The 27631-nt window shown below is 40.0% G+C and overlaps 1 protein-coding gene across 1 annotated transcript; it reads left to right on the top strand.

Annotated features, from left to right (window-relative positions):
* On the top strand, positions 1-27631 carry WDR26 (WD repeat domain 26). The gene is made up of 14 exons (XM_063152561.1): positions 1-368; positions 1870-1969; positions 2086-2142; positions 8589-8725; positions 9312-9409; positions 10219-10375; positions 14937-15075; positions 18531-18671; positions 19930-20049; positions 20788-20933; positions 21403-21481; positions 22051-22180; positions 24843-25028; positions 26489-27631. Exons 1-14 carry the CDS (start codon positions 16-18, stop codon positions 26512-26514), a joined length of 1869 nt encoding a protein of 622 aa, XP_063008631.1. The 5' UTR covers positions 1-15; the 3' UTR covers positions 26515-27631.

Genomic DNA, 27631 nt, shown 5'->3' with positions numbered 1-27631 from the left:
ATCGCCAGCAGCGCCATGCAGGCCAACGGGGCGGGAGGGGGCCAGCAGCAGCAGCAGCCGCCGCCGCAGGGCCCGGAGCTGGGCTGCCTGGGCGCCCAGAACGGCGAGGCCTCGGCGGGCACGGCCGCCGGTGACCAGCTGGCCCACGCCAACGGGCTGCTGCCCTCGGCCAACAGCGGCGGCCCCGGCGGCGGCAGCCCCGGCGGGCTCGGCGTCAACAACGGGGTGCCCGCCGCCGGGGGGCCCGGCCCGGCCGCCGCCGAACTGGGGGGCGGCGGCAGCGCCCTGAAGAAGAAGAAGCGGCTCTCGCAGTCCGACGAGGACGTGATCCGGCTGATCGGGCAGCACCTCCACGGGCTGGGGCTCAAGTAAGTGGCCGCGGTGGGCGAGGGGCAGCGCGGCCGGGCCGGGGCACGGGCTCCTTCCTTCCTCCCTTGGTTTCCTGCGGCGCCCTGAGCGGAGGGTCCCCCTGGGGCCGGGGCAGCCCCGCCGCCCTCCGCCCCGTCCGCGGGGAGGGTCCGGAGCGGGGTCCCCGTGGAGGATGGGCAGCCCGGAGCGGGGAGGAGGGGAGAGGAAGGGATTCGAGGTGAGGGGGATTGGTGGCCAAAGCTGCCCCGTCGCAGCCCGGAGGTCTCCGGTGAGGGGAGGGCAGTGCCTGGCGGTGGGGCAGGCCCGCTCCCGGAAAAATGGAGCCGGAGCTGTGTTTGCCAAACCCGTGCCGGGTCTAGCGAAGGGACAGGACAGGAGCTTCCCCTGCCAGGGATGGCAATATGGAAGTCGGTTGCACACCGATAAGGGTAGATCAATACAAATGTGTTAGTGGGGGAGAAGTTATCTGGTAAACATAATGGAGCCCGCAGCTGGGCGTGGGGGGGCGGCTTTTCGCAGATGAGCTCCAAGATTTGGCTTGTCAGCTCGGAGGAAGCGACACAAAGTAAACTGCCACTTAAGCAGGCCGATTGGCTTCGCTCTGGAAACCTTTGGCCCTCTAAATGGTGAAGGCCTCTGTAGATTTGTGCTGGACACGTGCTTTTGCTAATAATCTTACTTGTAAACAAGAAATGAAAATGTTGGCCCTTCCTTAAAATCAGAAGAGAGAAAATAATTTCCCAGTGGAATAGGGGAAGTCTTAAAGTGTTTAATCATAGTGCTTTGTGAGTAAAGCTAAAGCTAGCCAGTATGTCATCATTTTGGAAGGAGGGTAGAGAAGTCCTGCGAAGTGCTTGTGTAGCCACAGAAGAAGTCTTCAAAACACTGCAGAATGGGTTAGCTATAAAGAACATATTCCATAAAATAAATTGCCTCTGACACAAGAGGCAAGTTTACAGCAGCAGACAACTCGTGACTGTTCATAGATGACACCACAGTAAATAAGCTATTTTTAGTATAAAAGGGGGAGGGCTACAGGTCCCTGAGTTTGTTTATTTTTTTTTAAGGAGCCAGTCTTGTAAGAAGTGATGAAGAAGGAAAAATTAGGCCTGTGCCAGATGTTGTAGCTCTCCTTGTTCTTTTAGGGGGGAGGTAGGGAGGGGGCAGGGGATGGCAGCCAGTAGCTCACAGCTTTCTAGAGTGTATCTTCCTTCATGAAGTTTATCTTCTGTGCAGGGCTGGCTGTTTGTGGTGGCTGGTAAGTCACATACTCCATGGTACTTCAGCAAAGCTTTCAAGCTCCTTGACAACTTGCTTTAGGTAGAGGTAGCTTTTGACATGTCTCAGGCAACTGAGATCACCTTCTTGAACAAGCATCTGAATCTGGTCATCGTTTTCTTGTTTAATTAAATTACTTTATGGTAAACTGTTATCATAGCAGGCGGTGTATTTGTGAGGGTGAAACTGGTCGGGTTTTTTTACACTGTATCTCTCCTGCAGCCAGACTGTTGATCTCCTCATGCAAGAGTCAGGATGTCGTTTAGAACATCCTTCAGCTACCAAATTCCGCAATCATGTCATGGAAGGAGAATGGGATAAGGTAACGTAGGGCTTATAGGACTGTATTAACCACTGTTGAAATTTATAGTATCTATGAGACAATTCAAAATTCATCCTCCTTATATAATTTTTTTTCTCTTCTGCCGATTTCTGCAGGCTGAGAACGACCTGAATGAACTTAAGGCCTTAGTGCATTCTCCGCATGCAATTGTGGTAAGAGGCACACTTGAACTCTTTCAGAGCTGTGTAGTTGGACTAATTGTAGTGGTGTAATCTTTCACTATGGAGTGGGTTGTCCATAGTTCTTCTTTTCTCTTTTTTTGTTTACTTTAAGCTGCTTGCATGCTATCTCAAACGTCATACTAATCTGAACTTTTTTTATTCTATTGTAGAATGTGAGATAGGCAACCCAAAAGTATTGAGGCTAAGATGTGGTGTACTGAATGTTAAAACTCTATTTAATATACCTAACTGATAAAATATAAATCCTGTCACAGTCCTAAAATAGGTCAGTTTCTGTAGAAACTGCCTATGTTGAATACTAATTTCAACCTTGAAGTACTTCTCACAATCTCTGTGTTTATAGGAGTTGGGTTTTCTTGAGGGAAGAGAAGTTTAGAAATAAAATGCACTAATACTGATGTGGAGCTGGCATTGTAATAGCACATTACAAGAATATAGAGGCTGCTATAGACCATGAACAATACTGTTGCTTTTCCAGATGGCTTTTAAAGAGCAAATGCGTTTGTATTGCTGTTTGGGATTTTATTTAGAGCTTTTTCTCTTTGGGTGGCTTTTTTTTTAAAAAAAAAGATAAACCTAGAAATAGAAGGTTGGTGTATCCTGTGACTTGACACTACAATATGTGTTGTTATGATTTCAGTTGCTCTGAGTAAAGTGTTTCTTGTTTTGATTTTTGGATCTCAAGATATAAATCATCACTTGGCTCTTCAAAGAGCTTGTTCTTTTGTTGTAAAACGTTTATTTTAATGAGATGAAGTTACAACAGCTATGGTCACTTAGGAAGCAAACTGTATCAAGGCTTTTTGAAGTGTCTGTGACTGTAAACAATGAGGAATCAGCTGATGGCTGCTTAGTTCCACTTCTAGCTGATTCATTTGTTGTCAAGACAATTTCCTGTCTGGTGGGGGAGGGAGAGAAAGAGAGAACAGGAAATGAAGTAGGAAAAACAGATGTTTAACAAAACATCAGAGGGTACTTGACAGAAGTTTACATTTGGTTCTGTTGGTTTGGTCAAAGCTTAGCACCTCTTAATTAGACCCACCAGTAGTTCACTTTCGCTTTTGTCAAAAACCTGAAGGAGTTGAGAATTTTGCATGCAGCTTTCAAGAGTTTGTGTAGCCTGAAATATGGAACTGCTATATTGGAATATGAACGGTCATTGGAAACAAATTTTCTCATGTTTTTGACTTCTGAAGTTACAAAGTTTGTCTGTAGTATTAAAATGTTTTGCATGTTGGTGAGTCAAGAGATTTAATTGAGTTTTCAACACTGTAGTCTTTGGAGACCTCAGTTTGAGGAAAAAGAATGTTTTCCTTCTGTTGTTCTGAAGGGCTCCAAGAGCATTCTCTAATATTAATATCTTAACTGATTCCATAAAGCTTGGTGCAGTAAAAACACTTGGTTTAAACTGAACTTTACCTGAACCAATATGAACTGTTTTCTTTTTAAAATTGATCTCCTTTATATTAGCTTGACATAATTTAAAACAGGTAACAGTTTTGAATATCTTACATGTGCAAGACAGCATTATTTGCAAGGATAAGTTGAGCTTGTGTGTATGGAGTCTCCTTCTCCCTCCCTGTCCAGCTTTTGTGCACATGGTTGAGGTTGTGAGTGGGTGTTAGTGCTGGGAAGGTAGAGAAAGGTCATGACAGGTAAGGAGGGATGCTTTGTGCTCTGTAGGTATTCCCCACTGCAGAAAAGTCAGAGCTAACGAGGGTGATGAATGTCTTGATCAGGAAATGTCCAAACAAGGTGCTGCTGCAGGTAGCTCTTTAAAAATAGAAAATTGGATTTTGAATTTCCTGACTTGTGACTCACACTATGTGACTAGATGTTTTAAAAATGTGTGCATACAAGAAGAATGGGTGCCTAAAAATTTAGATGACACAGGGAGTATTTAACTAAGTAGGGTGTGTGTTCTGTGGTTTGTTTTTGGTTTGTGGTTTGGGTGGGTTTGTTGTTTTTTGGGTTTTTTTCTTACAGTTAATATGACCTGGACAAAATAACCAGGATTGGTTTTGAAATGTCTGGTCAGTGAAGGGAGATGCATATATATTCACAAAATCCTGTTTGTATTTAATTTCCTGATTTTTGCAAAGTGCTTTCAGTTCTATGGGTGACAACACTAAACATGAAGGGGCTGATGTCAATTTTTCAAGCTCTGATGCAGTGTGTTGGTATGGGGGGAGGAGGGTGTGGCAGCACACAGGACAGTTTGCTGTTTCTATTTGTGTTAACACAGCTGAGGGCTGTACAGTATGTGATTAGTCATGTTTGCTTTTCCAGCATATCAGATACAGCTCTCTTAGAAAATCTGTAGGAAAACTTTATAATTGAATTAAGCATGATGTTTTTCCTTCAGCAGCAGTTAGAAAACACCAACTTCAAGCCAGCCTGAGGTTTTGCTTACTTTGGGGCTACTCAAGCATGTGATGACATCTGTCTTGGGTACTTAATTGCACCTAGGAAGAAACTTTGGGATTATTCCTCTGTCATCTAGAAAATACCTTCAGATTGTTCTCTTTACTTATTCCAGAGGTATACAGCCTGCAGCAGGCAACACAATCTAAAAAGTGAGTTAAATATTATCATTTGAGTCAAGTGCTCCACCTGCCTGCATGGTGTCCCTCTTGCTACCAGCATTAAGGGCAGCTCCCTACTGGAGTTAATTACTCCCTGTGTGGTAGGACTTGGTGTGGTTGCAGCCTCATTAAATTCCTTGCTGAATTGTGTAGAGCACAATGTTTTCTTCCCTTTACATATCAGGGCATTTAAGTTTTGGATTGTTTTATAGTGCTTTCATCAGTGTTTTGTAAAAACTATCACAGTAAAAGACTACAGGAAAAACAAAACTGAGGTCTTAGTTCTGCAGGCTGTAAGTAGAGATGGCTACTGTGTTGAGTTTGTTTTGAAACATCTGCTGATAATTTCACCATGTATTTTAGTTACCTATTTAATTTCAAAGAGCAGTTCTTACAGCAATGTTTACTTACTTGGGACTCCTAGTACATTAGTAAAACTCTTGTGGAGCTTGTTAAGATACACAGGTTGAAAATAACACCAAAATCTAGACAAAAAATTAATTTATTTTGTATTTTGTTTGTTAAACTTCTGAAGATTCACTGCTGCTTACAGTTACTGATCAGAATGGCCCAATTTCTTGCCTGTGGCAGTATGTTTGTCCTGTTCCTTTCACAGCTTTGTTTGCTGAGGTTTTCACCTTTGGGTATGTAGTGATGGTGAGTTATGGTACCTGCCAGACTTCCTAGAATTTGGGATTCTGGAAGGAGCTTTCCTACTAATAGGACAAGGAAGGAGTACAGTACTAAGCACTCATGTTAGCAATCCAAGGCTGTAGTTTGAAGAAAGAAAAATGCTAATAGTGCATGCATTGAAACAAACAAACAAAATCCTGTAAATCTGTTAACTCTTAGTTCTGCCCCAGGGTAATCAGAGTTCAATTTACACTTAAATAATAGCTTGTAGAAACAACAAATAATGCAGTTTACCCTCATCCTTTCTGTAGAGGTGAGAGACAGGGTGAGGTATAACTGAACAAAACCAGGCAGAACTGCAGTGCTGACACTTGGATTGGACTTTTCCAGGGGTCCATCAGGGTGAGGAATCTTGGCTATAAGCTAAGCAGTGGTGGTGTCTGAACTTTAAATTGTTCAGCAGTCATGAGTGTAATGATGCTGAATTTCCTTTGCAAACACTGAGATGATAACAAATCCCAGGCACTTGTGTTACTTTGGTATGGTTTTCATTATGGTCATTTTGATTTCCCTTCTTTGTAAGGCACCTAAAAAACAAATGGAGAAAGAATAAGCTACTTAATCAACAGAGTTTGTGCTTTTGCTATATTTTAGAGTTCTCATTCCTTCTAGAAGAGGTTGTTTGGGCTCTAAAAGAGATGATGTACCAAAAATGGTCTTGGATTTTGTAGAAGGTGGTGTTGGAAGAAATTAGAAGTGCTATTAGGGGAGTGTAAAGGAGTTGAGAGAAATTTATTTGCCAGCAAAGTCAGTAATTGCACAGAAATAAGAAGTAGGAGACAGTGAGTGTCTCAATGTTAAAAAATAACCTGCAATGTAATATTACTGGAGTGTGACTCTTGCCTCAAGGAAATTCATGCCATTGTTTGAGTATGCTGTAGGGCAAGTTTTGGAGCAGTTATCAAAATAGCTTAGTAATTCAATTTAATTTCCCCATCAAGACTTTAGTCCCTGCCCTCTGCTGTCGATAAGTTACTATTTCAAGTTGCTTATCTCTTATTCTAATTCTCCATTATGGGAAAACTAGATTGCTGCATGAAATGTATAATACTTTGTTTTTCTGGGGGCCTTTATATTCCTAATGTGCCTAAGTCACACATGGCACTGATGGCCTCTTTTTTTTAAGCCATACTTTCTAGCCTAGAACTGAAATTACAACTCTTTGGCAACAGCATTCTGTGTGGTATTCCTGTAATGCTTTCATGGAATTGCTGAGACTGATGTTGTAAAACCCACATTATAGGATTTTTCTGCTCTTTTTACTTTTTCCTCTAACAAAATGAAATTAATGTTCCAAGTCCTGAAAGTAAGGAGGGAGAAAAGGTAGGTTATCACATTTAATGGAAATATAAATTAAATATTATATGCAGCGGATGGAGAAGGAAGATAGGGAGGGATTACAGTTTTTATTACTAATAAATATCAGCCTGTTTTTGATCTGGTGGTGATCATCAGTGTGAGGTGACCAAAAGCAGTGAAATATAGAGTGTGTCTGCCACCTGGGCATTTTTTGTATCCTGGAGAGCTTGTGCACAGCTGGTGGAGGAAGTTCTCATCCCTCCTGCTGCTGCTGTATAAGCAAACAGCGTGGGGTCTGCTGGCCTGCTGCATGGAGCAACCACTGGGCTTGTAAATAATTGGGATATCTTTCATTTGGTTTTTCACATGTCAGAACACTGAAAAAAGTTGTCTCACCTGGAAGAACTGTACAGAAATGGTCTAATAATTCCAAATTCAAATAAACTAAAGAGCTGGATTGGGAGTGCAATACAGGTTTGCCTGTCAGATACAGGACAGCAGAGCACTGCAGACAAGTTTGAACATAAATCATCTTTACTGTGTCATGTTTTATGCTTCACAAAGCTGTGTGGTAAGTTAATAGCACTGTATGTGGAAACTTCATTCTTTTGAAGAGCTGAGTGTGTCTGGAAATGAAAATGCTTAATGTTTTAACTTTGAATTTAACATCTAGTGAGCCTTAAACTTTCATGTGAGCTTTAATAGAACAGGAACATCTTAAACTTCCCAATTATCCCTCTACTTAAGGAGGCTGGCAGTGTGTTTGAAACTAAGTAAACATTGACCAAATATGAGCATGAAAATAGTGAGGTGCCTGAGGTCTGATGAAAGCAGAGGAAACTGGTGATTGAACTGGTGGTGTGTTCTTTAGGAAAGCAAATGTAGTTTGTTGCACTTTATCTCCAGCCTATGTCTTACCAGTTTGTCTAAGCATGAAGGTTTTCCTCATTTTCCTCTTCAACCTGGTGAGTTTTGTGGACTAAACCTGTCACTTCTGCTAGCAGTAAAGAATGTGTACAAACACAAAATACTTTATTTCATCCAGAAACAACCAAACTATGTTTGTACTAAATTGCTATTAAAAATTTTAATATAGTAACTTAATGCCTAATTTTTAGGGTTTTTTTACCCACAGATATTTGTTAGAATAGCAGGCTTGATTTTTTTTTTTTTTTTTAAGAAAACAACCAAAAACTGTGAAAGGAACACTATGAAATAACAGCACTTAATTCAGAGTGTTGAAGTGACTCCTAAATATAGGACACTGTTTTTTTCTGTAATCCTGAAAACAATACCCAAGGAAAACAAGTAAACATGGAACTACAAAAAAACCCCAAACCTCAGGCAGTGTCAGTTTGTTACTGTTATATGTTATGGAGCTATGCAAACAATTTATGTCAACACCTATGTAAGCAGTGTGAGAACTTGATGAGTTGCCCTGTTGTGTTCTGTGCTGTCATGCAATCTGAAATATGAGAATTGCTGATTTGGGGCCCTTTTCTTGATAGAATGTTTCACTGGAAAACCTGAGTAATGCCGGATTTGAAGGGTGATGACTAAAGAGAGAGCAGGTAAAAATGGGAACAGTTGCAGGGGAGATCTGAGGAATGAGATAGGAACTACTTGGAGCCCCATCAGGCAGGGAAGAAATTCATGGATAGCTTAATTGCTGCAATGTTGTTGAAAAGACAACAAAAGAAATTGAGTAATGAAACATTACTTAGAGCTGTCTTTCTGAAGGGCATAGTAGAATGGTTTCTACTGTTCTGTTTAGGCTCAAACGTTTTCTGAAACTTCAGTCAACCTTTTTCCCCTGACTGCTGCTTTCTGTCATGTCAGAGGATGAAGTTTTTGCTGCTGCAGCAGAAGTACCTGGAATACCTGGAGGATGGCAAGGTCCTGGAGGCACTTCAGGTTCTACGCTGTGAACTGACGCCTCTGAAATATAACACAGAACGCATTCATGTCCTCAGTGGGTAAGTGTTTGCACTTTGAGAGCTCTTGCAGAGATGTTCTTTAAGGAATTCTGTAGCTTTTGATAGCTGTTGTTGTGAAGACTCAAGCTGTATTAAAGCTGCTATCCTGGTGGATAATAAGCTGTACTGAGATGTGATAAAATGCTGAGTAAAGAATGCTGTTCAGTAGACAGTGTTTTGTTTCAGATGCTTGAAAACAACCTGATGATGATTTACTCTAGTACTACTAGAACCCAAATTAATACATATGTATGCTTTTCTGATCTTGAGAATTATTAGCCAGGTACCTTAAAACTTAATTGAGTATAATCTGGTTTGTTCTTAGATGAAAATAAGACAATTCTACCATCCTAAAATTGCTTGTGCTTTTTGTTTTCTTTTTGTATGGGCAGTTTGCAGACATTTGTTCAGAAGATGTGTGTTTGTGTGAAATAGTTCCCTGCCTTTTTCCCTGTTGGTCTCAAGCTCAACTTACCTGTTCCCAGTTCATTAAAAATGTTATTATCTGTACTGTATCATGCTTAAAAGTGAAAAGAATGATTCCAAAAAGACTTGGTCTGTTGGTGTATGTGCCCTTTTGAAACAGGTACCTGATGTGTAGCCATGCAGAGGACTTGCGTGCAAAAGCAGAGTGGGAAGGGAAAGGAACAGCTTCCAGATCTAAACTTTTGGACAAACTCCAGAGTAAGATGTTCTAGTGTTTAGAATTTCTTCTCATCTCTGTTAAATCCAGTATAACTTACCCATCCCAGGGAACTGACTGTATGGGTTGGTTGGTTGCATTTTTGTATTTCTTGGTTCATGGGGATACCTTTAGGTGCCTTTACCCTTTGGTCTTCTGTACTTTAGCTTTTGCTGTCTCTGACAAACTGTTTGCAATAAGAATTGTTACTCCTTAGCTCTGCTGCATGCAGTAGTGATATACCTTGGTGATGAAATGTGGTTTAGGGAGGGATGTGTGTGTTATAAATGCCAGCCACAGTGTGTGGTGGAAACTAAGTGTGACCTATCACCTGTAGTGATACTGGTGCTGGTTGATAGTGGTCTCATACTTTGCTCTGAATTATGGTTTCTCCTCTCTCTCGTGGCTGTTGTAGTACTCTGGACCAGAGTTATAAAACCCATGGTATTCTTTATTTTCATAGTGCTGATAGAGAATTCCCTAAAGGAACCCAGCTGATGGTGTTGTTATGCAATATTGTAGATCTTGTAAAATACTGAGTTTTGAGTTAGTTTGTGTAAATGGTGCTTGTTGGCCAGGACAGTGCACTCTAGAACAACAAACACCTTGCATACAGCTCTGCTTCCCAGAAGTTCATGCTTCTAATTCCAGGTGTATATCTGTACATTCAAACTCAACAAGCTGCGTGCTATTATTTACTCAGATCTCTCCCAAAGCCACTCAAATCAAAGTACGCTCTTACTTGTAACTTGCATTTGAGGAGTCTTTTTTTTCTTCATTTGTTTATTTTTTCTCCCTAACTCCCCTGAAGCCTACCTGCCCCCATCAGTGATGCTTCCTCCGAGGCGTTTACAGAACCTGCTGCGCCAGGCTGTGGAACTGCAACGGGACCGGTGCCTCTATCACAACACCAAACTCGACAGCAACCTCGACTCTGTCTCGCTGCTAATAGATCACGTTTGTAGTAGGTAAGGAACCCTCCTGACTCCTGAGATGAGCAATCTTTCATTGATCTTTTAAAGTAATCTGATGGTCAGAGATGTGAGGGCTGCTCTGAGCTGGTTTAACAGGATTTTACTGGGAAAAAGCAGTAAAATCCTGTTTTGCTAAATGAGTGGTGGAGGTGAGGAGTAAAGGAGGGGTGGAGGGGAGATTTTGGTAGCTGGAATGTGGGGTAATGGGATCAGACTGAAGGTTAAAAATTTTAATCAGATTGGTGTAAAAGGAAGATGCTGCTATGCTAATCCATAGCCACTTGTTTCCAGTCTATTTGTTCATCAACACAGGATTGCTGTGTTTTTCCACTGGAGATTCAGTGGTGTATGGTTACCCAGACTGTCTCCGAGGGTACTGGAATGTAGAAAGCCTGCTGAAGCATGGTTCTATGAACTCAACTTTCAGCTGTAACTTTGAGTGGACACAGGTGCTTTTAGACACAAAGGTTAAGACAGAGGAGAAATGTACAGTAGATTTTCCTGAGTTACATAATATATAACATGAATAACAAAAAGAACTATTTTTTCATAGATATGTAAGGTAGAAAGGATTGAGTGTCTCTTATACCTTTGTATTGGCTCTTTAGACTGTCTGTATAATTATTTTTTTGGTGACAAAATGGAGGCTGCTTCTGAACTTTCAAAATGTAATACTCTTAATAGACATGAAATAGGAAGGTGTTTGTTTTTAACAAATGGCTGACTTGAGCAGTTTTTCCTCATCCAGCAAAACTTGGCTAAAGACCTAAAACTCAGTGTAGCTTTTATGGAAAACTGCTGTGCTGTGCATGGTGGATTAAGGCAATAAGGGCTGTATGGGTTTTCCTTATAAATTTGTCCATATAACAGGCTCACACTTGGGCTTGCAGGGGAATTGTTTTCAGTTAAGGTTAGCTCCTCTGAGGAAGTTAATTAAGAACTGATAAACTTGCTTATAGAAATTTTCTGAACTCAGCTGCTTTGACTTGCATTCTTGGGTTACTTGGAGTCAGTTTTTAAAGATGCAGACTTCCACAGTACTTTGCTGTAGCCATCTTAAGCTTTGAAAATTACTGTCTTTGGCACTTTATATATTCAAGTAGTCTTTTAGCTTACAATTTTGCTGCATTGCATTGTTTCAGCAGTTGTAGATGTGTGTGCAGACATTTGAATGTTGCCCATTTTAAGAGCTATTGGAAATGATCATGTGCTGGTATTGTGGTTTCTCTCCTTCAGAAGTGAGTCTTAAAATCAGACTACCTAGAAGAGATTTAACCTTTAAACAAGTCCACTAGTAGTATTGGCAGTTGTGCAACAGATTTGATACTACTTATCAAATCCCAAGGAGCATTCCAGATCACTGTGAAGAGCTTGATTTACTGAAGCCAGGCTCCAGAGAGCCAGGTAGAAAAGGCACTATATGCAGCAAACCTGAGTTTGAATTTCCCCCACCTTAATCTATTTGCTGACATAGAAGTTTGGGTTTTTGTTTTGTTGGTTCCTTTTTTTTTTGGCTAAAGTAGTGCTTCCTAAATTTGCATATATGCTGTGTATATGCATAGATACTCATGGCTGCTGTAATAAGAAGAACCCCAATCAAAAAAGTACCCCAAATTCCACTTAAAAGAAAGGCTTCCATTCTGTCCTCATCCTATTGTAGCTGCCTGTTGCAGGGGTCTGGCTCCAGTTTGTGGTTTGCTGTACTGCTGCCATGCTTGGGCATAGTGAGGTGAGTTAGGCAGCAGAAGCCAAATTTTGATGAAGGTGACAGAAGTAAGAGTCTAAAAGCTTAGACAGTTCAAGTCCTGTGCTACTTAATTGATGGAACACTGATAAGTTTCCCTTTTTTTAGTTGAAACTAATCCCTTTTGGACTTATGGCAATATTTTGGTTAAGCATGCTTGAATTGCACTGACAAGCAAAATGATTTTTAACTCTAAAACTCACTTGATAAGAGTGGGAGATATGAGTGAGGCACTACTGGGAGTAAAGGTGAAGGATTTCAGAGATTTTGATAGCAGAGAATTGATGCTCTTGGGGATGATGATTTTTGATTTTGAGAACCTTCAGCCTAGTTGGGTGTGTTGGGGCTTTTTGTTCATTTGCCTTTTTTGTTTTCTTTGTTGAGGAATAAATCTTTCATTATATGTACAAGGAATAAAAAGGTAGCTATTTGTTTTTATTCTATAATTTTGAACTTGTGTAAATACAACAACAGTAAAGTTATTAGATACTTTATCTCAGTAAGTAAATGACATAATTCAGGTGTTTTGTGCTGAACAGAACAATTTGTAATGAAGCACTTCAAAAAAGATCAAGAAAAACCTTTGAGCTTCAGTAATATCTAATTACCAAAACCAGAAGCTGTTAAGACAACTGGTTCTGGTTTCTTGTTTCAAGACTGCTGCTATTTCCTTCCACAGCCAGGTTATTTAATGTGGCTTTGCTGTCTGTGAGTCAAACTTGCTGAGTTCTGTTTCACTAGTAAAGTGAGGATGACTTTGTGGGAGCACTCTGGTCCAACTGGGTTGTGAGCAGTAAAATTCAGTATTGGGATGTGTCTGTAGCAGCCCTAATAACTGTGTCACCCCCTTTAGGAACTAAAAGTATCTTACTATGAAAATGGTGTGCTCCAGCATTATCCTGCTTGATTTTCATGTCTGCAAAACCTTGGCTGCTTGTCTTAAGCTTTAAGATGGAAGAGCTGTTGTTCCACAGAGTATTATTTTGAAATGAAATGTGCTGAAAAGACTTTCCTGGGACACAGCATGCCCCTTGTACTTTGTGTGAATTATGGATGCAGCCTCACCTCCTAGGGGAAGTTGCTGTTCAGAGCAAAAACATTAATTTATAACAATATGGCTAAATAATAATGAAACACTGCTCCTGTAGGTGCACATCTCTGTGTGAGGGCTTGCCTGCTTCATTCTAGACTTGAAGGGAAACAAAATCTTCTTTCATGGGTGGGGCTTTTTTTACTTTGGGTTTAGTGTTCTTCCAGGGGCAACCAGGCATTCCTGGTCAGCTGAAAGCAGGAGCAGAGCACACTTGTGTTTCTCTGCAAACAAATAAGTATAGACATACCCAAGAAAGCCAGATATATATATTTATATATGTACATTTTACCCTTCTCTACCATAAGAGTGGAAATGAGACTGTATGGTTGTTCAGTGCTCCTTGATAGCCTTGGAGCACAGACTAGGAAGCCTCTTCTAATAAAAGAAAATGTACTGAGGGGGTACAGACAGTGTGAAGAAGAACTTTTTCCAGCTTCAGAGAAGAGGTGGTTTGTTAGGTGTCTATCAGCCTGACTGCAACCAAACTGTATTTGTAAACATTAATGGGAAGGAAGTAAGTTTTCTGCTTAAATTAATTGGGGGGGGTGGCATTGTTTAACTTTTGGTGGGTGGGTTGTGATGTGGTTTTGTTTTTTGATTTGTTTTTTTTTTTTGAGCTGGTTTATCTGCAGTGATAAATACAACTGTACATTTAAGGGCACCATCATTCCCTTAGTGTCACTGTGTCCCATCAGAGTTGTGTTGCACTGGGTGCTGTAAAAACTCAGCCTAAGACCAAACCCCTTCAGCATCTCTGCAGGTGAAGAAAATGTGTCTGTGGTTAGAGATTATCTTTTAGTGCATCTGAACAATGAACTTGTACCTCCTGCAGTATTATTTTAAAATAAAGACATCTGCTGTAAAAGCCTACATTTATTTTATCTTAGATCTGAAATTCTTATTTGAGAGCTTGTAGGCAAGATTTAAATCAAATAAAACTTGTCTCCAGTTCTCACCTAACTTAATAATTTGACTGTTAGGTTTTTTTTGGTGTGTAACTAGAATATTAAATATTGGCTCTAGAGGAATGTTTCAGTCTTCTTCAGTAGTTTATCGTGTAATATTTTGCTTGATAAACTCAGCATTTTTACAAAATAGTTTAGATTTTGTGAGGGAGAATGTTCAAGCTGAAAGCTCAATGGTATCTTGCTAGTTATGCTTAGATATTGTATTTGGTACTCTGCAAAGGTGAAAAATGACAAAACAAAGGCAGAGAAACATCTAGTTTATTGCAAGGTCACATTCAGGAAAAGGAAGTTCTATGTAAGAATCATTTCTTAGCAAGATATAACTGAGTTAGATACCTACAAAAACCTCATGAGTAAAAACATTGCACCTATGGTTCAAAATACTATATGCTATAGTATTTTTCTATACAGTAGAAAATATTATAATAAACTATTACACTCCTGATGAGGTCAGTTTAATTCCAAGTTACATGAAAGAATAACAAATTATGTAGGTGAAATAAGAACAGTTCTGTGTTCTTATGGTTAATTATGATGACTTAATGGTGTGAGCTTGTTGCCAGGTGAGACACTTCATTCTCTTCTTACTTGAAGCAGCTGTTAATTGAGGGGGTTTCTAAGGTGTTTGGCCTTGCACTTAAATAAGATTTTTGTTTGACTGGGTTTTTTTAATAGCTTCAAACTTAAAAAAAAATTTTAAAATCTTACAGCTTTCTTGTGAATGTGTGCCTTTTCCCTTTGTTTTTCCAGGAAACAGTTCCCCTGCTATACCCAGCAGATCCTAACGGAGCACTGTAACGAAGTGTGGTTCTGCAAATTCTCCAACGACGGCACGAAATTAGCAACAGGATCTAAGGACACAACTGTTATTATATGGCAGGTTGATCCAGTAAGTGTGAAAATGGAATGAACTTGTCTTGCCCTTTCCTTTCAGCTTTCTCCTGCTAGGATGGTGTGATTTTTGTAGGACAGGCTGACATGTACTGTAGCCCTGTTACATCCCATTCCCTGGGATGGGAGTCTTGTAAATCTCATAGCAATAGGATATTTCATACATCTTTCCTGCTCATATCTATTGGTACATAAATAAAGAGGTTGATTGGTGAATCTAAGCCTGTTTTGACTTGTAGAAGTGATTATGAAAGTATGTCCATATATTTCATAATTGAAGACTGGGAATAAACTTGAACATACACAGCATTTGAAGTTGCTAATGTTTGTGAAACTCTATCAGAAATAAGATCCTTATGGTTTTTTAACCACACTGCTGCAGTCTGGTGTGTGAGGTGGAAAATGAAAGGTTTCTGCAGTTCCATACTGGTATTCAGTGGGGTTTGAATCTGAGGTTTTTTTTCACTTCAGGTTGGGAAGCCATATAATCTAAGTCCTTTTTCCTGTTAAAATGATGGGTGGACTTGAAAACCCTCTTCCATGTGCATAAATGTTATGTAGCCCCAGAATTAAAGCAGGCACCATGGCTTTTTCAGGCATGAGACTGCTGTGGTTTGTCTTACTCTGGGCCAAGAGCTGCATAGCAGCAAAGCTGACTTCTGTCATTTAGTTTGGAAATTATCTGGGTTTTGTTTGTTGGTTTTGGTTTTGTTTGGTTTGGTTTTTTCTTGGAGTAATTTAGGTGAATTAAGGATCAAACGTTTTTTGCTGTTAACTTATCAATTGACTGTAGATGCACATCTTCCTTCTATATTGATGGTTTCAATACCAAACATCTTGATTAGAACATCTTAAAGTGAATTGTTAGCTAATAGCTGCTTAGTAAAACCACATAAATGTTTTGTGAGGGTTTAGACTAAGCCTTTTGACCAAGAGCTGCCAAAGAATAAAAATCTTTTAAAAATAGTTGGTGGGAAAGTGGTTTTGTAGTGTTTTATTGGTTTGTCTCCTTTTTTGGGTGCTTTTAAAAAATTGCAATGCTTTCAAGCAGGTGGATACTTAAATAGCATTAGGCCACATCAAGTGATTCCTGTTTGCCAGAACATGCTTCTCACATTTCCTGTAGCAGTTGACAAGGTCTTCTGACCCATAAATTTAATGTGATTGTCAAGGCTTTAAGTATACAGAATTATTCTAATCTGTTTGCATAAACTACATGGAAACAAACATCCAGCAATGTCTGGGCAAGTGGTGGGAGAGCCCTGTTTTAAATGAACAGTGTTTGATTTTTCCACACACACTTAACGTGTGGGCGAATCCTTCATTTCTCCCTTTCTTTCTTCATTGCCCCTCTTGAAGTGTAGGGACACATTAGTGTCCTATTAGTTTCTTTCTTTCATATCTTGAATTTTCTAATGTGTTTTCTCACTTTCATACCTTGAATTTCTTACTCTTTTCTAAGACCCAGCCACGTCTAGACTGTCTTAGCCTATGCTTCTGTTGTCGTTTCCATTGCTAATTTCACAGTTCTAAGGAGGCTCAGCAGCACTAAATAGTGTCTTGAGCTGACTGGGTTTGTGTGGGCTGCATTGTTTGACTGTCAGGAAGTTTGGCAGAACCTCTGTGGAGCACAAAGGATGAGCACACTGTGCATCACCTTGTCTCACATGCATCTTTGTTAAGAGTTCTCCTTTAACAGGCTCCTTCAAAAAATCCCTTCTGCATTTTCTGAAAACTGTTGACAGCTTTTTGGTGTTTCAGCCAAGGAGCTCAGCTACTGCAGACTTGAGTTGATGCCTGAATAGTTGCTTGTCATACACAACCAAAATTTGGAATCTGTATGTAAGGGATGGAAGTGCTGAGATTTCTTTTGGTGGTGGGTGGGAGGCAGGTTGACTACATTTGGAGATATTTGCCTGAAATACCACTGCCTGCTGTTTTACAGCATGGTATAGCAGCTTTATGGTATTTGGGGGGAAGTATGAGAGCAGTATGGAAGATAGTAACAGCACCAGAGTGCTATCATTAGAAGAGGAATATCTTATGTACCTTGTTCCTCATGAGTTTCAAACACGCTACTTTAATCCTGTTGTAAAAAAAATGTGGCTGTTCTAGACAAGCTCCAGGATGTGAGATGATGTCAGACATGACTCAATTTCCTTGAAAATCACTTTAGCTACAGACACAGCAGGGTCTAATGCAGTCTAGGAATAATGATATGAATGGAAAAGGGGTCTTGAGGAGGTCCATTCGTTTGCCCCTCTTTCTCTGCACTCTGAAGATTATTTTTAGCTCACTTTCTTTTGAGGAATTTACTTTTTCTAGCCAGCAGAACTCCCAGTGCTGCAGGCTGGCTGAGAGTCACCAAATCCCTCAGAGCTGATCCCAGGAAACAATCCTGTGTGTCACTCTTCCTCTGGTCTTTCTCTTCAGAATCAAGAAGTGCTCTGTTGATTAATACTGAAAAAAAAAAGAGAGAGAAGGGACAATTAGAGAAATCAAGCTAGAATTTCAAATTAGTCACGCTTTCTGAAAAAAATTGTGGAGATATAAGCATCTGCCATGCATGGAAAAAAACAGGGGAGGGTGGGTAGAGGGAGGACAACTTGATTGCCCTTTCCAAGAGGCTTCAAATAATTATTGTCAGCATTTTAACAAGCTCTGTTCTACTTGTGTATCTGCTGTTCCCAAGAATCAGTGCTAATACTGTACTGAAGCATGTTTCTGTATTTAGGAAGCCAGTGTGTGGTTGTTTCACAGTATCTAGCTGTACTATTTATTTTTACAAGCTTCTTGAAAAATCAAGTTCCTCTGATGAGGCAGCAGTAAAACAGTTGTAATATAGAGATGATACAAGAGGCTGCATGTGCCAACTATGCTTCATTCACTAAATCTGGCAGAAAACAGCTTGCTGTAGGCAATGCTTCTGAAATAAGAACACCTCTCAAGGAAGATTTTAAAAATATCTTCCTGTAAATCTCCTTCCTTGAGAAGCACACACAAGATACATGCAAGTTTATAAAAATTCACTTCAAGGTTTTCCCTTGTCAGCAGCTGTGGAGGGTTTGGTTCTCTGTTTAACCAGAACAGGTTTCCAACATGTCTTTAGTTTTAAGAAAGTAACTTAATTCTGTAAAATACAGATGATAGTAATTTCATATTTCAGTAGATGTAGAAAAACTTGACTCTACAGAAATCTTCTGTACTAAGGCAAGTGTAACGTAATATAAAACTTTGTACTCAGTGGCATTTCTTGAGTTTTATGTTCAGAATCACAGAACATTGGAACAAAAATACCTCTGAGTGTTCTTGTTTTGAAGGTTGATGTTAGGAGCTTTCATTTTCTGGCCCTGTAAACTCTCAAAGCTCTCATGCTGTAGATGGGTGCTGTGGAAGTGTGAAATGTGGTGGGAGTTGATTTGCAGTGTCTCAAGAACACCTCTCCTGTTCCAGGACACTCACCAGCTAAAACTCCTTAAGACGTTAGAGGGTCACGCGTACGGCGTCTCCTACATTGCCTGGAGTCCAGATGACAACTACCTTGTTGCCTGTGGCCCAGATGATTGCTCTGAGCTTTGGCTCTGGAATGTACAAGTAAGTGCTGGCTAAGAGTGAAAAAGAAAACTTTGTGCTGCTTTTGTTTCAATATCTGAATCCCTTCCTGAAAGAAGGAATCGCTGCAGGCTTGTGCCGAGGTGGGAGTGTAAAGAAGAGATGCTGGTCTTGCTGCCCTCCTCTCAATTTGGAAAAATAATTATGGCAGCCTGCAAATGCTCTTTTCACTTTGGACAGAACTGAAATTGGAGTTCAAGTCGAAGTGTCTGGGATTGTGCAGCAATTCTTGTGTGGGTGGTTACTATCATTTCTGAGAAGGGATGGCATAAATGCATAGGATGTGAGAGAGCTCCTGAAGAGAAGGACAGCAAATGAATCAAGAGAAGCAGAGGGCAGAGGTATCAGTTGATCATTGATGATTTTAACAAGTAGGAAAAGTAAAAGATGCAAACTGTTCTGCTTCATGTAACCCTCCCAGTGATGTCAGTGAAAGAGGCTTCAATTTAGGATTTCAGAACTTCATTTTTCCATCAGGCACTTGGGCATTTTGCCATTCCCTCCATGAATTTGAAAATCAGTTTCTGCTGTTGAATTTTATGGGCACTTGAGTTGATATAAAAGCTTCCCTTGCCTCAGCTGAGAGCTGTATAGACTTCCTTGTGCTGCCTTGGACTCTGAACTAATACAGTTCCCTAAAACAAAAACGTTGCCTTTCTTCACCCTTGGAACACTTTTCTTCTGTTTAATTGACTAAATTGGCTCAGTGAGGAGCACTGCTGACAGTGCCACTCATTGGTGTTCTGTCTTGTGAAACAGTGGCTTTATAGGCATGAAAGCTAAATTTTGGCATGAAGAGCTTCAGCTCAAGGAGGAAAACATTCTAACTACTGTGATATTCATAACTTCTTACTAAAATATATTTTGTCACCTGTTTTCTTCTAGTTTCTCCCTGCCTCTTCTTTCAGTGTTTTGGGTTTTTTTTCATTTGATAGTGCATGTCATTCTCTTGGCTTGTTCCTATGATTTCTTTTCATTCCACTCAAAATCTTTTAGCTGTCTGACAGACCAACTATTCCATCTCTCTTGATTTGAGAGACAAAAGAAATTGTCCCAAATCAAGTCCAAATTCACTGGATATGCTCAAGTAGTTCTGCCTTTCCATTGCATTATTCATAAGTATGTCTTGCTTTTTAATAAATTTATCCACCTCCAAGCTATTCTTGTCAGATAAAATTACCAGTGCCTTTTTGGGAAAGGGTTCTGGTGTAAGGCCCTGCTGCCTTTGTTTGTTTTCCAGACTGGGGAGCTGAGGACAAAGATGAGCCAGTCTCATGAGGACAGTTTAACAAGTGTGGCCTGGAATCCTGATGGGAAGCGCTTTGTAACGGGAGGGCAGCGTGGACAGTTCTACCAGTGTGTAAGTGCTCTGCAGCTGTCCCTTGGAAAGCAAAGCAAGGAATTAAAAGCTTGGTCAATGCTTTTTTGGGTTTTGTAGATGTGTACACTAAAGGTTCTGATCCTTTGCAATTCAAAGATGAATGCAGATATTTCAGCAGCACTTCTGTATGGAGCAGTTTGAAGGGTTTGAGCGTCTTTGACCTGCCTCAAGGAGGATTTGTGATCTGGATTTTTTTTTCTTAGCTGCTTCAGAAAAAAACATTAGTAAAAAGCAGTCTTGCCCACAAGTGTTTTTATTCCACAGAATTTTGACTACACTTTTCTTAGTTTTTGCATGCAGTCTTGGCTTAGTGAAAATAGATGTGAAACCCTGATTACTTGACTAGAGCTGGTTTGGGGTGGTGATCCACAGTTTCACCACATTCTTGATTGTTTTTTTAACTGGTTCCCAGAATAATATTAATAATTTAGTATGCAGACCTCTCTGTGAAGGTCAGCTCAGTGATGGGGTGCAGGTGGCATGAGAAAGTAAGTGACAGAAGGGATTCTCTGCTCTCCAGAGTGGATTCCTACAAAAGCTCTCGGTTAAGAGAACCAACTCCTAATTCATTAGGTCCTACCTTGTGAAGGGTAAGATTGCTTTCTGTAGCAATTTTCTGACTAGAAAGGGAAAAACATTTTTATTTATGTCACAGCTCCTCAAAATCCTGAGACTAATGGTTGAATGTTTGTTGGTTTTTTTTTCCCTTCTGCTCAGGATTTAGATGGTAATCTCCTTGACTCCTGGGAAGGGGTGAGAGTACAATGCCTTTGGTGCTTGAGTGATGGGAAAACTGTTCTAGCGTCGGACACACACCAGCGAATTCGGGGCTACAACTTTGAGGATCTCACAGACAGGAACATGTAACTGCCTCTCTTCTTGGTTCTGAATTCCTCTTCCTAGTGGCATTGTGGGGGACAGGATGGGAAACAAGTTGTTAAATGTTCTCAGTGTTAAAAGATGGGACAAGAATTAGTGAGCAAGTTTCAGCAGGCAGCATTTGATCAAATATTAGAAATAACTTCCTGAGCACTGGAGTAGGTTTCTGGTGGATGTTTTGGCATTTCTGTCATCACAAGAACTTGTAGTTCTCTCAATTCCTGACATATTTTGGTAGAATCTGTCTTGAATTTAGGAGTTGAGGTCTGGAGTCCCTTTTGGCCTAACATAAACAAGTATTGCAGACCTGGCTTATGCTGGTTTCTAGAGTCATACCTTATTTCAGATTGGGAACTGTTTTTCCCTGATCATACTGCAGAGAGAGGGCATGCCTGTTGTCTTGGTGTTGCATTATCATCTGCTTATCTTGACTCTCATGTGTTATCATTTCAGAGTACAAGAGGATCACCCTATTATGTCGTTTACTATTTCAAAAAATGGCCGTTTAGCTTTGTTAAATGTAGCAACTCAGGTGAGTTGGGCATGTTGAAAGGAAATGGAAATAAATCTGCTTGCAACTGCTATCTGTTTTTAAATATTTTTGTGAGTTAAAATGTTTGATAATAACTAGTTGTATATTGTGTAATATGAAGGCTTTAATATTCATAAATACAGCATGGAATTAATTCTCTGACAAGAAGGCAATCTTATTCTTGAGACTTGATTTTTTTTTTTACTGATTTATAGTCAAGAGTTTCATATTGGGAAATATGTACAATTGAATGTTATTATCTGGCTGTTGCATTGAGAAGCCAGGTGCAGCAAGAACTGTGGCACTTAACATGTCTGGGACACAGATTTTATTTATCTATTTCTGCTTTTGAAACCTTGGCTAAAAATAAAGCTTTCAGAGTGGAAGGGACCTACAGTGAAACTTTAATTTAGTAATTTGATACATCTTTATTCTTTTCACCCACTAACAGTATCAAAGTTGGCTCTAAAGTAGTGCACTTCCATGGCTAATTCTTTTTCATTGTTCAGAAGAATGCTATTAATAATACTTAATGATAAAATAACATTCTTTAAATTTCTTTTTTCCAGGGAGTTCACTTATGGGACTTACAAGACAGAGTTTTAGTGAGAAAGTATCAAGGTGTTACACAAGGATTTTACACAATTCACTCGTGTTTTGGAGGTCATAATGAAGATTTCATTGCGAGTGGCAGTGAAGGTAACACCATTCTCCTTTGTGCAGAAAACTGGAACACTGTATCCTTCCTATTCCTTCATCTTATAGATGACAGTTGCTAACAACAACATTATAAAAGCAAACCAAGTGGCTCATGAAATAAATTTGAGGCTTGCTGGGATTGTGGCATACTTCAAGAAGTAATTGTGGGCTGGCAGACAGAATCTTCTGAGAGGATGGCAGAGGTAGAACACATTAATGACTCTTTTGTGTTCCTCCTCTACAGCAAAAGCATCTGCACAGTTTTAATTAGAAGTGGGTGGGGTGTTCTTGAGGATTTTTTTTTTTTTTGTGGTGTGATATTTAGACTTCTGGTTTGAATAAAATGTACTTCTGGGGAATAACAGCTTCATTTGCCTGTTGGAGATACAGGTGTGGTAAGGTTATTTTAATTTCCATAGAATCATTTTAATTACAGACAGAGTAGTCTCAAATTAGGCAGTTGTTGACGTAGTCTGCTAGAGTTTCTTGGTGATTAAAGGCTTTGAAGTATGTTTTTATTCAGCTGTCTGTGGCAAGAGTAGAAATTGTTAAAAGCTTATGTGATGAATTGGTTTGGTTTTGTCACTGGTGTGGTGCCATCACCTGCCATGGAGGTCACTTTGAATTCAAGCTTATGCACGGCCAGGAATTACACTTGCAATATGTAAACAAATTACTGTGACTAATGTGTAACTCACAGTTCTTAGGAAACAAGGTTGGCCAAGGCATTTCCTACTCTGTTTTTGGAAAATATGAAATATATCTAAAATAAAATCAAGTTTCACTCTCTGACTATATCCAGTGGAATATGACTGAAGGACAGCACCTCCAGTCCTCCAATCCAGTGTGAACCTTTTTCCATGGCTGGACAGGCTTCTTTGTTTGAGACCCTAGTGCCTGAAAGTTCAGGATTTAGCCGTAACCCTGTGCAGGTGTGGACACTGCAGTGTACTAGTCATTTTTGTACACCAGTTTATTGACTTTCATTGTTTAAAAACCACTGTAATTGAAACTGGAGGTAAGGACCTGATGGGTTCTTAGGTTTGAACTGTCTGAAGCTGTCACCTTTGTGCAAATGTGGGTACCGAGACTATTTTTAAAAGACAAGCAAACAGAAGCCCATGTGAAGGTGGTACCTCAAGTGAGCTGGTTCAGCACAGGACAAGGGAGTTACCATGTAGGAAAAAGCCTTGAGGCTTTCCTAGCAGCAAGGTCAGAGAGCAAGTTTGTTTTATAAGGGGCTGGGAGGAGGAACAGAGGAAGATTGGTTTGTTTGCTGAGCCTTCAGTGGCATCTATGTGAAAGCCTTTCAGATAGATCAAAATAATTTCATTTGGTTGCCAGACCCCAGTACTAAGCTCTTGTGTAATACTAGCAATACCCACTTGTCCAGTAGCTCTGTTTGGAATATTCCACAGACAGTTCTAGACAGGTAAACCCACAGACTTGTTACAGGCTGCTGGTCTACAGCTGGGATTATCCCACCTCCTTCTCCCTACCCCCCATTTATTCTTAAATATGTTTGGTTATAAAGAATGACTCTTCTTTAAACAGCGCAGTAGAGGGTCTAACCAGTTCCCTATTCTATTTCTACCATGTTGCTAGAAGTAATTAAAAGCTTCCCATCACAAAATAGGATGTGCAGGGTTTGTTTGCATCTGCTTCAATATGTACAAATTGATCTTTAAATACCACACAGTGATTGGGTGTCAAAGATAGTAATAGCTCACAGTTTGAGCCATTAAGCTTTAGTGCTCCCTCATCTGCTCTGTTTGCACTTTCTTTGGAGTGTTACAGGTTTTTAGTATTAAGATGTTTTTCATAAACTACAGAGTTGTGATCTTATCTGGTACTCATCAACAGGAGGTAGTTATAAATATTCTTAGTACTCATGACTTTATAATGCATTTACTAATTTGCAAATACAATTATTTGAGGGGGAGAACAAAAAAATCTGCAAGTCTTCCTTTTGAATAAGATTTTAATTACAGGTATGGAGTTGTAGAGTAGTTTAGTTTCTCTTTTTACCCTTGTATTGACTTATTTGCATAAGTCAGTACCCTTGTATTGACTTATTTACATTCCAACATTTTCCTTCAGAGTGTAGTAGAGTTGCAGGTGTTAATGGAAGAGTTTTGCCTGTGTGTGGTGGTGTTCACAGGGGTCCCAGGATGAGGGAAGAGATGGATCTGACTGTTTCAGAAGGCTGATTTATTATTTTATGATATATATTATATTAAAACTATACTAAAAGAATAGAAGAAAGGATTTCATCAGAAGGCTTGAAAGGAATGGAATGATAATAAAATCTTGTGACTGACCAGAGTCCGAGACAGCTGGGCTGTGATTGGCCATTAATTAGAAACAACTACATGAGACCAATTACAGATTTATCTGCTGCTGTGGAATGCAACAAGTAGTTACTGTTTACATTTTGTTTCTGAGGCCTCTCAGCTTCTCAGGAGAAAAAAATCTTAAGGAAAGGATTTTTCATAAAACGTGTCTGTGACACCTGCGTTCTTCTGATCACTTTTAAAAGCAAAATTTTGTTAGTGCCATTCCCCTGGCACTAGAGACTGGAGTTTTAATGGGAGGTGTGAGAGTGGTGGTGGGTGTGTGCAGAGCAGCGCTGCTCAGGCTGCTGTCCCTGTGTTTGGCCCAGATCACAAGGTGTACATCTGGCACAAGCGCAGCGAGCTGCCCATCGCCGAGCTGACGGGGCACACGCGCACGGTGAACTGCGTCAGCTGGAACCCCCAGCTCCCGGCCATGATGGCCAGCGCCTCCGACGACGGCACCGTCAGGATATGGGGACCAGCGCCTTTCGTAGACAACCAGGATATTGAAGGTAAAAAACACAAAGAAAAAAAGCCTGGCTGAAAAATTAGTCATTGCTTTGTTTGGTTTTTTCTAGTGTGTGACTGGTGGTTTTTATCTGAGTTACTAGTTTTGTGTACGGCCGGTGTTTCCAACATTGTTCTGACACGGCCCTGTAGAAAACTGAGAAAACATGGCCCTGTGGTGTCACTAAGAGCCTAGAATTATGTTAACTTATTTATGCAGATTATATTAACTTATTTATCCATAAAAACCTTGCTTTCAATGCTTAGGTTTAGTAATATACAATGTTATTAAAATTTAAACAGTGCATTCTAACCACACTGCAAATTGAGTAATGGTATTGGAATGGTTACAAAAGGAATTTACAACAGAATTTAGACAGAGTGTAAAGTTTTACCCTAGAGAACCTGTACGAAATTGTATCTTTACTAACCATCAGTAACCACATGTGTCCAGGGGAAAGAGAGAGAGAGAGAGTGCTCATTTTTTTTGCTGCCAAAATGCACCCAGGTGTTCCCAGCCCTTCTTGCCTCCCCCAGATTGTTAAGGAAGTGACTACTGGGCAGTTGTTGTGCACTTTATATGCTTCTGTCATTATGTATTCAACCTTGCAGTAAGAATTTACAGGAAACATTAAAATTATATATAGTATATCCTATTGCCACAGAGCCTCATGGATGTGACACCAAGGGGATGTGACACCAAGGGGAACCTGGGCAAAGTAATCAAAGAGAAATCCATTAAGTGCTGGTAGATAAGTAAACACCTCTAGTTCAGAATGTCCCTTAGGTAAAAATGGCTGAAAGTTGGAAGGATGTTAGGAGGAACAATTACCTCTTCTCCCTGCTCCAGTGCTTTGATACATGTGCTTCTAGTCTTGGACTAGGTGGACCAGCCTGGCTAATGTGTAAGACCTGGAGTGCCCCCATAAGGAGTCAGAGCCTGTCCTCCAGCTGGTTTTACTCATGGCTTTGTTGTTTGGTTTTCTCCAGTGAGCTGCTTGCTCACTCTTTCTTAGTTCCTCCAGAAAATGAACCAGTAAGTGCCATCAAAACCAAACCAACCACAAATGGTTTTCTCACAGCAGTGCTTTCACAAGAGGTGTAGGTGCACGGAGTAATACCTGTAATACCTCTGTCCTTAGCACAGTCCCCATGAATTTGTATGTGAATGTGTGTTATGTCTTTTTGGACCAGATGCTTTATGAGTACCCACACCTAACATGCTAAAATAATTTCTAGATTGTTGTGAATAATTTTATCTAAAATAAGTTATTTTAAGCATGGAATTTAGCTGCAGTATAAGATCCATTAACTAGTGCATGTTCAGTTAAAATTTATGTAAATAGACATGTTAATTTATGTAAATAAATGTATTAATTACCTTATGATAGAAATATGAACTGTTGCTAAGATCTTCAAGCTGTGATTTCTTTCTCTCTCTCTCTGTGTTTTTGTTTTTGCTCAGAGGAATGCAGTAGCATGGATAGTTGATGGCGAATTTGGAGCAGACGACTTCAGTTTAACTTAATTAGTCGTATTTTAAATGGCTTGGGATTTGGTGCAAACAAACATGATTGATAGCTGGACAGACATGCTCGTCATGAAAAAAGAACCATTTCTGAAGCCCAGTTGGGGCCAAACATTTACCACCTTTGCTTCATAGTAACCAGTCGAGATGAAGCACGTCTTTAGAACTTTGTTGGACACCGTGTTGAAATTACCCCCCCATCGGTTGTGAAGAACTGTGCTACATTCAGGCTAACCATTGAACTCAGTATATATATTTTTCCCTCCTGCCTTTTTGTCTGGCAGGCTACTGTTCTTGTTGCTCTTCTGTGTAATGAAGTTTAAATGCTTGTTTGGAACACTTTATTTAACAGTTTAGAAGGCTTGATAGAAAGAGTGCTTTAGTCTGAAGAGTATACATTGGATAGGAAAGTATTTCCTTCTCTTGTTTCTCAAGTCTCTCTCCGCCTTACTTAGCTTGAGATCTTTGCAGCTTGGTTCATGGATTCTAGCCTTGCCCGTTGCGCAGTATATCTATCAATTGAGAGGATAAACCAATGAACTATGTCAAAAGCACTCTCAGTATCACATTTGACAAAAAGTTTTGTACTTTTCACATAGCTCGTTGCCCTGCAAAGGGGTTAACAGCACAATTTTTTTAAAATAAATTATTTATAGGATTAAAATGACTTCATTTGTATACATTTGGAATTAAAACAATGCAAGAAGTGTCGTGAAACATGGTATCACTGATGCTTTTCTGGAGTGGCCTGAGACCCAATCAGAAGCAGTGGCTGGAAGGAGATTTGTGTAGGCAGTAAAGCTTGTTTCAGATGGAGGAATTCACTGTCCATCTTACCAGTTAAGCTGTATTAGCTAGGAGAAAAAAGCATTCAGACTGCACCACCAGTCTAAGAGCTGAAACAAGAAGAGGTCTTTTGGTGTTATTAATTACAGAAATATATGCAACGATGCTGGTGTAAAAGGTAGACTACACTTTGAGGGAAGAATGTGTTGAAAGAGTCCTTTCTTCACAAAGTCAACACTTTGTATAAGTAATTTACGTACAAATCATAATTAAACACTTGTATTATGATGGAAA

This window comes from Melospiza melodia, chromosome 3, assembly GCF_035770615.1.
Source record: "Melospiza melodia melodia isolate bMelMel2 chromosome 3, bMelMel2.pri, whole genome shotgun sequence".
Lineage (NCBI taxonomy): Eukaryota > Metazoa > Chordata > Aves > Passeriformes > Passerellidae > Melospiza > Melospiza melodia.
This window is presented reverse-complemented; position numbering and strand designations above follow the sequence as displayed.